The 15503-nt window shown below is 40.1% G+C and overlaps 2 protein-coding genes across 5 annotated transcripts in view; both read left to right on the top strand.

The window, feature by feature from the left end:
- The window catches only part of NCK1 (NCK adaptor protein 1), a 553292-nt gene that overhangs the window by 71187 nt on the left and 466602 nt on the right, over window positions 1-15503 (top strand). The gene's annotated exons all lie outside the window — the stretch shown is intronic.
- PCCB (propionyl-CoA carboxylase subunit beta) overlaps window positions 1-15503 on the top strand; it is a 66801-nt gene that overhangs the window by 50345 nt on the left and 953 nt on the right. For both annotated transcript variants that reach the window (XM_024565866.4, XM_053929349.2), the window contains exons 10-14: window positions 4312-4435; window positions 12823-12930; window positions 13185-13285; window positions 13711-13809; window positions 14793-14892. In XM_024565866.4, the coding sequence (XP_024421634.1) occupies window positions 4312-4435; window positions 12823-12930; window positions 13185-13285; window positions 13711-13809; window positions 14793-14892 (532 nt within the window). The remainder of the gene's footprint in view (window positions 1-4311; window positions 4436-12822; window positions 12931-13184; window positions 13286-13710; window positions 13810-14792; window positions 14893-15503) is intronic.

The following is a 15503-nucleotide window of genomic DNA, read 5'->3' as shown; positions in this document are numbered from 1 at the left end:
CTCGGGGAAATAAAGCCTCAAACCTCTGAGTGAAAACACCTGTGGGGGTTGGGGCGGCAGCAGGAGAAACTCCCAGCCTCACAGGAGAGGTTGTTGGAGGGACCCACAGGGGCCTAGGGTGTGCACAAGCCCACCCACTCGGGAACCAGCACCAGAGTGGCCCAGTTTGATTGTGGGTAGCAGAGTGAAAGACTAGGACCCGGTGGAGAGGGGAGCAGGCACCATTGCTCCCTCTCAGCCCCTCCCCCATGTACAGTGTCACAGTGCAGCGACCAGCGTTACCCTGTCCTGGGGAACACCTAAGGCTCCACCCCTTAAAGTAACAGATGCGCCAAGACAAAAAAAAATGGCCCAAATGACAGAACACTTCAAAGCTCCAGAAAAAATACAACTAAGCGACGAAGAGATAACCAACCTATCGGATGCACAGTTCAAAGCACTGGTTATCAATATGCTCACAGAATTGGTTGAATCTGTTCGAAAAGTAGATGAAAAAATGAAGCTTATGCAAATAGAAACAAAGGAAAATGTACAGGGAACCAATAGTGATGCGAAGGAAAATGGGACTCAAATCAACGGTGTGGACCAGAAGGAAGAAAGAAACATCCAACCAGAAAAGAATGAATAAACAAGAACTCGGAAAAATGAGGAGAGGCTTAGGAACCTCCAGGACATCTTGAAACATTCCAACATGCGAATTATAGGGGTGCCAGAAGGAGAAGAGGAAGAACAAAAAATTGAAAACTTATTTGAACAAATAATGAAGGAGAACTTCCCCAGTCTGGCAAAGGAAATAGACTTCCGGGAAGTCCAGGAAGCTCAGAGAGTCCCAAAGAAGCTGGACCCAAGGAGGAACACACCAAGGCACATCATAATTACATTAGCCAAGATTAAAGAGAAGGAGAGAATCTTAGAAGCAGCAAGAGAAAAGGACACAGTTACCTACAAAGGGGTTCCCATAAGACTGTCAGCTGATTTCTCTAAAGAGACGTTAGAGTCAAGAAGGGACTGGCAAGAAGTATTCCAAGTCATGAAAGGCAAGGGCCTACATCCAAGATTACTGTATCCAGCAAAGCTATCATTTTGGATGAAAGGGCAGATAAAGTGCTTCTCAGATAAGGTCAAGTTAAAGAAGTTCATCATCACCAAGTCCTTATTATATGAAATATTAAAGGGACTTATCTAAGAAAAAGATGATAAAAAAATATGAACAGTAAAAATGACAGCAAACTCACAGTTATTAACAACCACACCTAAAACCAAAACAAAAGAAAACTAAGCAAAGAACTAGAACAGAAACAGAAGCACAGAAATGGAGATCACATGGAGGGTTATCAATAGGGGATTGGGAGGGGGAGAGAGGGGGGAAAGGTACAGAGAATAAATAGCATAGATGATAGGTGGAAAATAGACAGAGGGAGGGTAAGAATAGTGTAGGAAATGTAGAAGCCAAAGAACTTGTAAGTATGACCCATAGACAATGAACTATAGGGGGGGAATGTGGGAGGGAGGGGGTGGGCAGGATGGAGTTGAGTGAAGAGACGGAAATGGGACAACTGTAATAGCATAATCAATAAATATATCTAAAAAAATTACACTATTTGTCAGTTTAGCAAAATACAAAAAACTTAAAAATACTTACCATTGGTAATTCTGTTGGAAGCATTCTCATACATTGCTCTTAGGAGAATATGGTAATATCTAAGACTAAATAAGCATTTACACTTTGACCCAGAAGTTCCACTTGTAGAATTTTGTTTTGAAGATATACTTCTTAGTATACAAAATTATAGATGCACAAGGTTACTATTGAGACATTGTTATTTATCATTGAAAAATATTTTAAACAATCTGAATGTAAGCTTCAAAATAATGTTGACGACATGGAGGAGATTGGCTGAATAAATTTGGTGTATCGATACAGTAGAGTGCTGTGCGGAAGCGAAAACGAGAAGGATGTCTATGAGCTGATACGGAGTGATTTCCAGGATATGGTGTTAAGTGAAGAAACCCAAAGTGCAAAAGTCTAGTATATTACTTTTGATCTAAGATAGGAGGGGTAATTAAAAAGATATAAATGTATATGCTCATCTCTATAATACATATATATGGAAGATAAACCAGAAAATAATGAGCTTAATAACAGAGGGTGGGTGGAAGGGATGAGGAGTGACACTATTAAACTATGTTCTGTTTACATATTAAAACATAAAATCAGCAAGACTAGGGGAAAACCTTTAAAATAAACTACCTTCAGTCAAATGACGGAAATAGTGGTAAAGAAATACTGAATTTTAGTTAGATTTGTGGTTTTGCATACAATATGGGTGAGCAATTCTGAAACCATTTCCTCTGTATTTGAGGTATGAATAAATTAGTGCATTTTGAGAATAATGGGAATAAGCCATCCGCTATATGAGAGAGGAGTTCATGAATATTGAAGGGGGGAGAGCTAGAATGAACCCTGTAGTTGAATTGGACTAGAATTGGAGTTATCAGTACGCATTTGCGGATTTTAATACCAGCTTTAGAAATAAGTGTGTGTGCCTTTCTGTGGATTTCCAAGCTCTGTACTATAGGACAACTTCTTAGAAGCAAACACACACACACACACTCACTAATTCACTTTCCCCAAAAGGAACCTGGGTCCCTTGGAGAAATGGCTAATTCTACACCTCAGGCAGAAAAAAAAATCCTAGAACACAATATCAACCTGAAAGTAAGGTGATTCCAGAATGTAAGGTATGCTCAAAGAATGTTGGAGAAATATCGAAAACGTTTGGGATCCACCTTGAATGAGGTCTCACTGGCAAATATGGGGCAATTTGAACATAAAATAATGATGGTAAAAGATTTAATCTACATAATAAAACAGGAATCTATCGTTCATACTTGTCAGTGGTACAAATAATTAAATGGGAAAGGCAAAGACCTTTCTGACAGAAGAATGCTGACTAAGAAATGCAGGGAAAATAGAGATAGAGAAATCACTAGTTGGCAACTATCATAGCAGTAATTGGGTCAGGCAAGAATCATCAATGAGTGGTAAACCTAGGGGGTGAAAATTTAACGAGGTATAGGATTTTACATAGTTTCAAAGTATTTCCTTACAGAATGCTTAATTACAAATGGAAAAATAGTAATTTTTCAAGGGAGAAACCTGGCATATATCACCACCATTAATGGAGAAATTGACACCATGTGTCTTTTGATGTGATTTGCTAAGAGGAACACTCCTGTGTTACTGTCAAAAATGCTTAACTGAAATTAAACACAAAGCAACATTAAACAAATCCAAACAGAAGGCAAATAATCAAATGATCTGTGGTCTTCAAAGATTTCATGATTGTGAAAGACAAAGACTGAAGGGAAAAAATGAAAGCAGGCTACAGGGCCTTGACCGCTAAAGCACCACATGATCTTGGGTCAGATTCTATTACCAGATTTTGGTTCCTATAAAGGATATTACTGGAATAGCTGGAAAAATTTGAATAAGGTTTTATAATAAACAATAGTATTAATATTAATTTCCTGATTTTGTTAATGCCAATGTAGTTATATAAAAGAATGTCCATGTTTATAGGAGATACACAGAGACACTTAGAGGTAAAGAGGTTGCATGTTTGGCCCTGATTGGGTAGTTCATTTAGTTGGAGTGTGGTCCCAATATGTTAAGGCTGTGGGTTTGATTTCTGGTCAGGACATATACAAGAATCAATCAATGAATGCATAAATAAATGGAACAACAAATCTCTCTCAAATCGGTAAATAAAAAAAAGAAGTATCATATCTATAACTTACTCTCAGATGGTTCAGGAAAAAAATGTGTGTGTGTATATGTACATATATATGTAGAATATTTAGAAAGAATGTATACATATATACATACACACAAAAATAGGGATAGATTGAGAGAAAGTGGGAAAGGCAGGTAGGGAGAGAGAAGGAATGCTAAAGCTTACGTGATGAAATGTAAATGCATGGGGAATCTGGGTGAAGTATATATACATTTTTAAAAACTATTCTGAAAATTTTTATATCGGTTTGAAATGATTTCAGAATGAAGTAAAAAAGTGTAATAAATAATGCCGGATTCAAATAGAAACTTTTAAAAAGGCTGCACTGGTTAACCCTCCCCTAGCCGTGTACACGAGGCTTTTCCTGTCCAGCAGGGAGAAGGTGTCCCTCTGCCTGTTGCCGTGCTTCCTTGGAGAACCTGTGGTGGGGTGGCAGCTCTCCAGCTCTGTAATTCTGTAATGTAGTTGTATCTTCTTTCTCATTTTGAGCTCAGAAGTAAATTTATCCCTACAGGTTGTTGATGAGCGAGAATTTTTTGAGATCATGCCCAATTATGCCAAGAACATCATTGTTGGTTTTGCAAGAATGAATGGGAGGACCGTTGGAATTGTTGGCAACCAACCTAAGGTGGCTTCAGGTAAGAGGGAGAAGCTCTCACAAACCTCAGTTGGTGGTTGCGGGGACTCAGCCCTGGTGTCTACCTTCTGCTTTTTCTTGAGACGTGGCCTTCCATGTCCAAAGAAAAAAACTCAGATATTGTTGTGAAAGCTCTTTTCTATTTTAATACTAATTTTTCAAAATGCCTCTCTTATACTTTCCTATATTAAGGGTTTATAGATAACTTTCCTCCTCAACATTATGAGAGGGCTTCACTTTTTCAGAGGTCCACTTTCAGTTCCTTTCAGTTAGGTTTATGATTGACCCACTAAACGATGAGTTGCATGGGGGCAGGGGTCTTGGTGTATTATTCACGGTTTCATCTCCAGTGCCTTCAGTGGTGCCAGATACATAGGTGGTATGTGACAAATTAACAGATCTTGCTGTGCCTGTGCCCTATGGCTTTCTCGTGATATGGCCAGACCTGAGTCACAGTCAGGTGGTGGGGACTCTTCCATGGTTGTGCTCTGGGTGGGGACTGCAGACACTGCTTTCCTCCTCGATATTTTCCTTCTTAGGTTTGTTTTGAATTCCCGTGTAGGACAAATGCACTCTCCCCTATTGACCCAACCTCATCTTTTGTTTCTGCCAATGGCATTTTTCTTCTTGTCTTTAGAAAAAGTTTTTCTTTTAATTATTTTTTATTTTAGTAAAACATATATAAAATTTGCCATTTGAACCATTTTTAAGTGTACAATACAGTGGCATTGATTACATTCACAGTGTGCAGCCATTTCCACTATTTCTAAAACCTTTTCCAATCATCCCAAATAGAGACTCCCTTTTCGCCCTACCCTTATCCCTTGGTAATCTAAATCTGCTTTTCGTTTCTATGAATTTACCTATTCTAGATGGTCCATATAAGTGGAATCATACAATATTTGCCCTTAATTTTACCTTTTTGTGGCTGAATAATATTCCATTGCATGTATATACCACATTTTATTTAATCGTTCACCTGTCAATTGATACTTGGGTTCTTCCTACTTTTTGGCTGGTGTGAATAATACTGCAGTGAACAGGGGTGTACAAGCACCTGTTTGAATACGTTCTCAGTTCTTTTGGGCGTACACCTAGGAGTGACATTACTGAGTCATATGGTAACTTTAATTGTTTGAGGAAACACTGTACAGTTTCCACAGAGGCTGCACTGGTTTTCATTCCCACTAGCAATGCACAAGGGTTCTAAATTCTTTATATTCTCATTAACACTTGTCATTTTCTGGTGATGCTTTGATTATAGCTCTCCTAATGGATATGAAGTGTTATCTCATTGTAGTTTTTGTTTATATTTCCATAATGATTCATGATGTTGAGTATTTTCATGTGTTCATTGGCCATTTGTATATTTTTGGAGAAGTATCTATCCAAGACTTTGCCCATTTTTAAAATTATTATTATTTTTTGTTGTTGAGTTGTAGGTGTTCTTTACATTCTGGATATTAAACTCTTATAAGATACATGATTTACAAATACTTTCTCCCTAGGGTGTCTTGGTGTTTTTTGTTTTGTTTCGTTTTTACTTTTTGACAATGTCATTTGATACACAAAAATATTTAAATTTGATGAAGTTCATTTTATCTCTCTTAATTGCTTGTGCTTTTTGTCATTATATTTAAGTACTTGTTGTCAAGTCCAATGCCATGAAAGCTTTTCCTTGTTTTCTTTTAGGAGTTTTATGCTTTTAGCTTTTACATTTAGACTTGATCAATTTTCAGTTAATTTTTATTATATGGTGTGACTTAGGGTCCAACTTCATTCTTCAGCATGTGGAAATCCAGTTATCCTAGTACCGTTTGTTGAAGTGGCATCCTTTGGCATTCTTGTTGAAAGTCAGTGGGCTATAGATGTATGGGTTTATTACCGTTACTCTCAGTACTATCCCATTGGTCTAAATATCTATCCATATGTTAGTACTGCCGTTTTGATTACTTTTATATTAGCCAGGACTTCCAGTGCAATTTGAAAGTAAAGTGGTGAGAGAAGACATTCTTGTGTGTACCTGATCTTAGTGGGAAGGCTTCTGGTGTTCACTATTGTAGCTGTAGGATTTTTGTAGATACTCTTTATCAAGTTGAGGAGTTCCCCTCTATTCCTTAGTTTCCTGAGAGAGTTTTTATTATGAGTAGGTAATGGATTCTGTGAATGCTTTTTCTGAATTTATTGATTTGTTCATGTGGTCTTTCTTGTTTAGGCTGTTGATGTAATGGATTACATGAATTGATATTCAGATGTTAAATAAGCCTTGCATACCTTGGATAAATTCCACTCGAAAGTAGTATATAATTATTTTTATACATTGCTGGATTTTATTTGCTAATGCTTTGCTGAGGATTCTTGGATTTGTGTTTTTTATGGGAGACATTGGTCTGTAGTTTTCTTGTAATTTCTTTGTCTTGTTTTGTTTATAGGATACTGCTGGTCTCAGTGAATGAGTTAGTAAATATACTTTCTGATTTGTATTCTGAGACCATAGAGAATTGGTATAATTTCATTTTTAAATGTTTTGTAGAATTCACCAGTGAACCTTTCTGGGTTGCATTTGTTTTTTTAAATCATGTTAAAAAGTAGTGTTGCAAACAAAAAATACAGTAATTCTGGATTTTGTAGTTTTCTATGTAGTTGCCTTTATTGGAGATCTTTCTATCTTTAGAAAAGTTGCTTTTTAAAAAAATAATTGTTTTTAAGTCTCATTGGAGGACGTGTTTCTTGATTTTTAGAGAGGAAGAGAGGGTAGGGAGAGAGAGAGAAACATTGATGTGAAAAAGAAACATCAGCCCTGGCTGGTGTTGCTCAGTGGAATGAGTGCTGGCGGCCTGTGAACCAAAGGGTCGCTGGTTTGATTCTCAGTCAGGGCACATGCCTGGGTTGCAGGCCAGGTCCCTGGTTGGGTGCATGTAGGAAGCAACCACACATTGATGTTTCTTTCCCTTTTTTTCTCCCTCCCTTCCCCTCTCTCTAAAAATAAATAAAATCTTTTTTTTTTTTAAAGAAAGAAACATCAATTGGTTGCCCCCTGAAGGCCCCCCAACTAGGAACCCAACCTGACTGGGGATCAAACCCACAACCTATTGATGTAAGGGATGACGCTCTGACCAACTGAACAGCGCAGCCAGGGCTGGAAGTCTTTATTTGTTCTTCACAGAGCCTTGCGATACTGTCTAGTATCCTTTCATTTTAACCTGACGGACTCTCTTTACCATTTCTAGTATAGCAGGCTTAGTTGTACTGAACTCTCCTCAGCTTTTGTTTATCTGGGAATGTCCTAAGTTGCACCTCATTTTTGAAGGACAGTTTGCCAAATATAGAGTTCTTGGTTGACAGTTTTATTCTTTTAGCGCTGTGAATGTCATCTCATTGTCTTCTGGCCTCTATTGTTCCTGCTGAGAAATCAATTGATAATCTTATTTTGGATCTCTTCTGTCTGATGAGTCACTTACCTTGCTACTTTCAATATCCTATCTTTTGTCTTTTGATAGTTTGACTATAACGTATCTCATTGTGGGCCTTTTGAAACTTGAAGTTCAAGTTTCTCGGATTTGTAGTTTCATGTCTTAAGTCAATTTGGGAAATTTTTTCAACATTATTTCTTCAAATAATCTCTGTTATTTTCTCTTTCACTTCTCCTTCTGGTACTTCTTGGCTGTATATGTTGGTTTGTTTGATGCTATTCCACAGGCCCCTTAGTCTCTACTTGCTTCATTTTTTTTTCTTTCATTTCTGCTCCCAGACTGGATGATTCAAATTGTCTTTATTTAAGTTTCCTGGTCCTTTCTTCTCTTTGCCCCAATCTGCTTTGAACCCCTGTAATGAATTTTTCATTTTGTTTATTGTACTTTTCAGACCCAAAACTTTCGTTTGCTTCCCTTTTATATTTTCTGTCTTGTTACTGATAGTCTCATTTTCTTCATACATTATTTTCCTGATTTATTTTAGTTCTTTGTTTTCTTTACCTCTTTAAGCATATTTAAGGCAGTTGTTTTAAAGTCTTTGTAAATTCAATGCCTAGGCTTCCTTAGGGACAGAATCAGTCAATTTATTTTATTTGAATGGCTGTACTTACCTGTTTCTTTATATGCCTTGTTATTTTTTTGTTAAAAACTGAACATTTTAATATTACAATGTGAAAACTCTAGAAATCACATTCTCCCCTTTTCCAGGATTTTTTTTTTGATTGTTGAATGCTGTAGTAGTCCATTTGTCCATTGACTTTTCCCAACTAGTTTTGTGAAGATTATATTCCTTGTTTTGTGGGATCACTGCAGTCTCTGTTCCTTTACTTGTGTTTAGCTAGTGTTTTGACATAGATTTCCTTGAACATCAGGTGCTAAAACAGTCCAGGAAAACACTGTTCCTAGTTCTGCAAGTTGGCTGTGTGCTAGCGCTCTCCTTCAGCACTTAGCCAGAATTAAACTGAGTTTAAGGATCAGCTCAAGGTTAAAGCTTAGGGTCTTCCTCAGGTCTTTGGTTTTATAATATTGTGTTTTCATTTTCATTCATCTCAAGGTACTTTCTATTTCTCCTTCTCAGGTGTTTCCTGAGCATGTATCTGGTCCTAGGAATTTCTGTTCCTTTCTAAGGTCCCAGCACACACAGGTGCTCTTGAATGCCCTTATTACCTGGAGAAACTGATTGTTTTTTTTCCTCCCAGGCCTTAGGTGATCTCAACCACCTACAGTTTGTTCCTTTGTGTTAGAATATTTTTGAGCAATGCCAGTCACTTTTGTAGCCCAGTGAGTCTGAATTAGGTGAAACAGAGATAAAAGTCTTGTATTAATCTTCAGATAGCACCCAGACAAGTTAGAACAGATCTACACAATGATTTGTGACTAAGGTCACCTTTGCTCCCTCCTGAACCAGGGAGAATGTGGCGCAAAGTGTAATTAAAACTGCCACACAGCTTTCCTACTGTTTGTAAGTTGCCTTTTTCTTGATTTAGCTTTCAGTTAGTTGTAAAGCTTTGCCTATTCCAGAGTTTTGACAAAGTTGGTTCTGACAGTTTCCTCTCACTTTTTGATACTTGTCTTGGAGGACAGGAGCTGAGAGCTGCCTACTCTACCATTTTGTGTTTAGAAAAAGTTTTTAAAATTAGGAACTTACACATACTGAAAATGTATTTTGTCCTAGAGTAAGTTCTCAACTGTTCACATATCCCTTTAGTTCCTCTTCTTAGTTGTGTCTGTCTCTGGTGTGGATTTCACATGATTTCTTCTGTCTGCTTAAAGGTCTTGTCCATGACCCTATTTGCAGGTTCCTGTGCAATACAGCACAGGTTGACTTTCACAAGCCCACTTTTTAAGAAACTGTTTGGGGGTGGGGGCGGGGACAGTGGGTAGAGGGGATTACAGGAACTACTATAAAGGACACATGAACAAATCCAAGGGGGAGGGTGGAGAGGGGGGAGGGAAGTGGGTTCACCTGGGGTGGGGTGAAGGGATGGGGGAAAAGGCATACAACTGTAATTAAATAACAATAAATAAATTAAAAAAAAAAAAAAAAGAAACTGTTTGGCTCCTCCTGGGCAATTTGTCTGCAGATATCTGGGATGTCTGTTCTAGGGGCCCACCCCAGTCCTGGCTGGAGCCTGAACACTTGGTTTCATTGTGGTTCTTTGACTCGGTAACTCTTTGTGATATTGATGGAGTGGCAATGTACGGGAGTTCAGTAGGTTACTGCTCTTTTGAAGAAAGCCTTATTCATTTCATGAACTTATTCACTCCCTATTTGTTACTAAAAGGCAGCTACAGAAACTCACAGAGGGGGTCTCCATTCTGGTTCTCAGTTTGTCCTTGTAGGAATTAGGGCTCATTGGGCACTCTCTGGATGCCAGGTGATCTCACAAGCCTGGGACCAGGGCCTAAAATTAAAAGGTCCAGCCCTTGGACTTGGGACCTGCTGGCAGCTCAGAGCCACAGGTTTTCCATTCTGACTGCATTCATTTTCCAGATAATTACATCTTCTTTGGGTTGTTAGTGCTCATCTTTTTTTATTTTTGTTTCTTTGATTTTAATTCTAGCCTCTTTGTACTTTTTGCAATTTCTTAATTTAATTGTCTTCATCCTGTGACTCATAACTCAGATTCTTTATTTCAGTTAGTGACACAGATTTTGAAGAGAGATGGAGGAAGGGAGATTGAAATTTTTCTTTTATTGAGTTATAATTTACACAATAAAATGCATAACGTGCAAGTGCTCATTTTAATGGGTTTTGACAATTGTATACAGGCTTGTAATTAGCATCCAAAACAAGATATAAAACATTGTTGATTTCTAGGGTTCTTTATATATTCTGGATATGAGTCAATCCTTTGTCAGATGTATGTATTACAAATATTTTTTTCCTTGTGTGTGACTTGCCTATTGAATTAATTAATGCTATCTTTTGACTCATTTAAAAAATTTAATGAAGCCCCATTTATCAGTGCTTTCATCAATTATTAGAGCTTTTTGTGTCCTGTCCAAGAAATCTTTGTCTACTACAAGGTTGCAAAGGTAGTCATACATTACCTCCTATGAGCTTTGTAGTTCTGGGTTTTGTGTTAAGGTTTAGAATCCATGTTGAGTTTATTTTTGTATGTAATTTATAGATGAAACGAAGTCTACTTTCATTTTTTACCCGTACAGATGTTTATTGTTCCATCACCATTTGTGAAAAGTCTTTCTTTCCACATTGAACTGTTTTGGTGCCTGGTCTAAAATCAGTTTGTGGGTCTATTTCTTCACCATCTGTGTCCTGTTTCATTGTTTTCACCTGCCTTTATGCGTCCGTGATACTGTATTGGTTACTGTAACTTTATAATTCTCATCCTGGGGCAATTTTGATATCCTTGGAACTTCTGGCAATGTTGGAAACATTCTTGGTTGTCACAAGTACCAGTAGGAATGGTGCTCTCCAGAGTAGAGGCCAGAGGGCCTGCTCAACATCCTGTGTGCATGAGACAAACCCCCACAGCAAAGAATTGTTCAGTCTAACGTGTCAATCGCGCCAAGGTTGAGAAACCCTGCTTTTTGTAAGTAGATCTTCAAGTCAGCTCGTGTAACTCTTCCCGTTTTGTTCCTTTTCTAAATACTGTTTTGACTCTTCTCTCTCCTTTGTAAAGAATCTGCTTATCATTTTTTACAAAAGAACCTCTTAGGATTTTGGTAGAGATTGCTTGAAAATATAGATCTGTCTAGTTTAAAAGTTTAATGCTAGCTATTAAACTTTAAAAATAATTAAGTCAAATAATTAAAATAGTTTAATAATTAAAACTAAATACAATCAGAAAGTTAGTTTCTCAGTTGTACTAGTCCTATTTCAAGTGCGTAATAGCCGCATGTGGCTAAGTGGCTACCATGTTGAGTAGCAGAACCAGAGAACATTTCCATCATAGAAGGTTCTTCTGGACAGCAGAGAACTTTAGTAGACAGTTCTTTAGTAGAGAACTTTAGTAGAGATCAAATTGGAGGTTTATTTATTCTTCTGATCCATGAGTATCTTGGTTTTTTTGTAGGGACTCTTTAGAAGATTGTAGAAGTTCCATTGTACTCTTAGTTTGCTGCTAGATTTTAATTATGAATGTTGAATTTTGTCAGATGCTTTCTCTATATCTCTTGAGATGATCATATGGTTTTTCTATTTTGTTTAATAGTTTCACTGGTTTGCACAGGTTAAGTCAACCTTGAATTCTTGGTCATGATGCACTAACTTTTATATCTTGCTGGATTTCATTTGGTAATATTTTAGGAATTTTTGCTTCTGTGTTGATGAGGGACTTTAGGCTGCATTCTCTGTCATAATATGCTTCCTCGGTGGTATGAAGGTAATGCCGGCCTCATAGAATATATTCAAAACTGTTCTAGGAGGGGAGATTTACTAGTAATTGAGCTCTTTACTTTGTGCCACTTTTCAGATGCCATTTCCTTTAATCCTTGAACCTTGGTAGGAGGTGGTAACGTTCCTGCTTTGCAGGTGAGGAACCTCAGTCTCAGAAACGTGAAGGAATTTCCCAATGACACATAACTATAATTGGTGGGGCCAGAATTTGGTTCCATGACCAGTCCCTGAGTGATACCTCTGACTACTGGTTCCACTGGGTAAACCAGGCTGTGCCTCAGGTCCTTCAGTTTGAGGCAGAGCCTGACTGCGCTGGGCTGTACTCCCAGCAAGAGAGCCTATGGGGCTGAAGCCACTCCTGGGCCCTCTTTGGCCAATGCCAGGTGGGTTCTCTTGTCTGCCCTTTTTCCCCCTGGAGTGTAAGGGTTCTCCTTTACAATTCTTTGATGAGGAGATTTTGGTGTCTCTATAGAAATAAATCAGCTCTTAGATGGATGCTGTGAGCAGAGCTGGGAATTGCCCAGAAGCTCAACATGGATATCTCTCTTCTAGGGTGCTTGGATATTAATTCATCTGTGAAAGGGGCTCGTTTTGTCCGATTCTGTGATGCATTCAATATTCCACTCATCACTTTTGTTGATGTCCCTGGCTTTCTGCCTGGTAAGTCATTGACAGAGGTGGGGGCCAGGAGAGGTGTCTTTGTCCAATGAGGTACCCACTTTATTTGGAGATCTTTTTGCAAAATTCCCTGTAGATTTGTGACTTCTTTGTATTCTGGTGTCTAGAAGATGGGGCAGTGAAGGTAGTCTTCTCCCAGCCCTCTGGGGAGCAGGGGAAGACCTTACAGCTGAGAGTGGCAGGCAGACCTTGTGAGGGTTTTTGTGGGTATCTAGTAACTCTTCCTCATGACCTAGGCACAGCACAGGAATACGGGGGTATCATCCGGCATGGCGCCAAGCTTCTCTACGCGTTTGCTGAGGCAACTGTGCCCAAAGTCACAGTCATCACCAGGAAGGTGAGAAACTTACACTGGAGGCGGTGAGCCCACTCACTCCTGGCAGCATGATTGTGGTTGGAGGTCTGGCCAAGAGTTTCAGCAAGGGAAGGGGGAGTATACCTCACTCACCCTTAAAAGGGTCGAGTAAGGGCAGCATTTTTAGCCCTGGAAAGACACCCTGCTGAGATGTCCATGGCCATCTCTGGGAACTGAAGACAGCAGCGGGAAAGAGCTGTGAAGACAGTGAATGTTAACTGTGACAGGCCTGTGGCCTGCACCCAGTGTTGTCTGCTCTGGCTCCCTGGCCTCACAGACACGGGGCTTTCAGTAGCCCAGGAGGCTATGCTTGCTTTTGTCCTTATTTCGTTTGGGTTCTTGGAGTCTTTTAGGAACATGATCTGGTTGCGTCAAGCTCTAACATTTGGCATTTGGGTCTGTTCTAGGCTTACGGTGGTGCCTATGATGTCATGAGCTCCAAGCACCTTTGTGGTGACACCAACTATGCCTGGCCCACAGCGGAGATTGCAGTCATGGGAGCAAAGGTGAGGACCTCAGCTTTCCCTTTTCCTGGGTCTAGTGACTGTACTCTCCCAGCAGGAGCTTAAAACACAGCTGGGAAATGTTGGACTGAGGCCAGGGCCCCCAGGATGGGCCAGGACTCTAGAGAGTTGGGGCCTAGATCTTGGCAAGTCTCCTTCCTGGGGCTGGCCCCAGGGACCCCTCTGCCTCCTGTCCTACACTCTCACTTCAGGAAGCCCATGCTGGTATCTTCAGGCTCAGGGTGGCAAGAGCCTAGGGTAGGTTTTGAGATCATCAGTAAAGGGGTGAGTTGGCTGAACCAGCCTTTGAGAGAACTGGGCATTTCCCCAAACCCCATCTCTTCTTCTAAGGAACGCCCCAGAGCCACTCCTTTGAGCCCATAGAAGCTGAACTGTACTTCTGACCCTGGTGACTTTGGGCAGGGTACTTCCTGTTGCTCATCCTATTCCCTACTCCTTTCCTGCTTTGAAGTAGCTATTGGGGTTGAGCTAGATAATCCCCCCAGCTGACTTTTAGGGGTCCCGTGTGAAGGCTTATCTTTAGTCCCCAATATATCTGCATTTGCAATTCAGTGTGCGTCCTCTGGCTATGGAATTTAGTAGTCAGGGCTCAGGATAATGGAATAGAAAAACAGCATTTTACTTCCTCTTGACGCAGGGACCTTGGATCTGGTAGTGAACACTAGGCCACACATCTTTGAATAAGTGCAATTGGCTGATGGTAGGATGGAATCTGGGGAGACAAGCTCACTCTTGGCTTTGCCTGGGCTGCCTGTTACTGCTGAGCCTCCCGTCACACAGCCCCTGGAAACATGATGGATGACTCCAGGCAGTGCCCACCTCAGTGTCCTGGCACCTGGAGCTGGCCCCTTACTCCAGTACACGTTGATTTACCAAGAAGTTTGCAACCACAGACAGCGATAATGACTTGAGGGAAGTCTGTATGGGTTGAGATCTCCAGCTAAATTCATTAACTCTCATAACAGGGTGCTGTGGAGATCATCTTCAAAGGGCATGAGAATGTGGAAGATGCTCAAGCAGAATATATTGACAAGTTTGCCAACCCTTTTCCTGCAGCAGTGAGAGGTAGGCACTGGCAGGAGGGCAGCTTGGCTCATTTGTTGGGTTACTCGCTTGTTCTTTTTTTTACAGAAAGTCCCAATAACTGGGACTTTTGCTATTATAGTCAAGTCTGTAGACTGTTAAGGGTTGGGGTTGGCCCTGGGCAGTCATCACTAGAGGACAATGGGGCCTGATAGGCTGCTTTGGTAACCATGACCCAAGCAACATTGCCGAAATGGCTACATTTCTTAGTTTTCTTCTAGTTACCTGGTACTGTGTAAAACTCCACCACAAAATAGAGTGGCTTAAAGCAATCCCTCTCCTTTTTTGCTTATGTTCTGTTAATCAGTGATTTGGTTTGGGCTCAGCTGGGTGATTCTTCTGTTGGTCTTGCCTGGGATCAGTTACTCAGCTGTAGTCATTTGGCGGCTTGACTGGGGCTGGCTAGTCCGAGATGGCGTCTTACGTGGTTGGTGCTGGCTCTCACTAGACTCATTCCATCTGCTTTCTTATTGTTAAGGAGGCTAGTCAGTGCTGTCCTGAGGGCGGCAAAAGACAGAGAGGAGAAGCTACAAGGTGCCTTGGGACCAAGATTTGGAAGTTGCACAGTGTCACTTTTGCCACGTTTGTGGCAA

This window comes from Desmodus rotundus, chromosome 8, assembly GCF_022682495.2.
Source record: "Desmodus rotundus isolate HL8 chromosome 8, HLdesRot8A.1, whole genome shotgun sequence".
In the NCBI taxonomy this organism is placed as follows: domain Eukaryota; kingdom Metazoa; phylum Chordata; class Mammalia; order Chiroptera; family Phyllostomidae; genus Desmodus; species Desmodus rotundus.
This window is presented reverse-complemented; position numbering and strand designations above follow the sequence as displayed.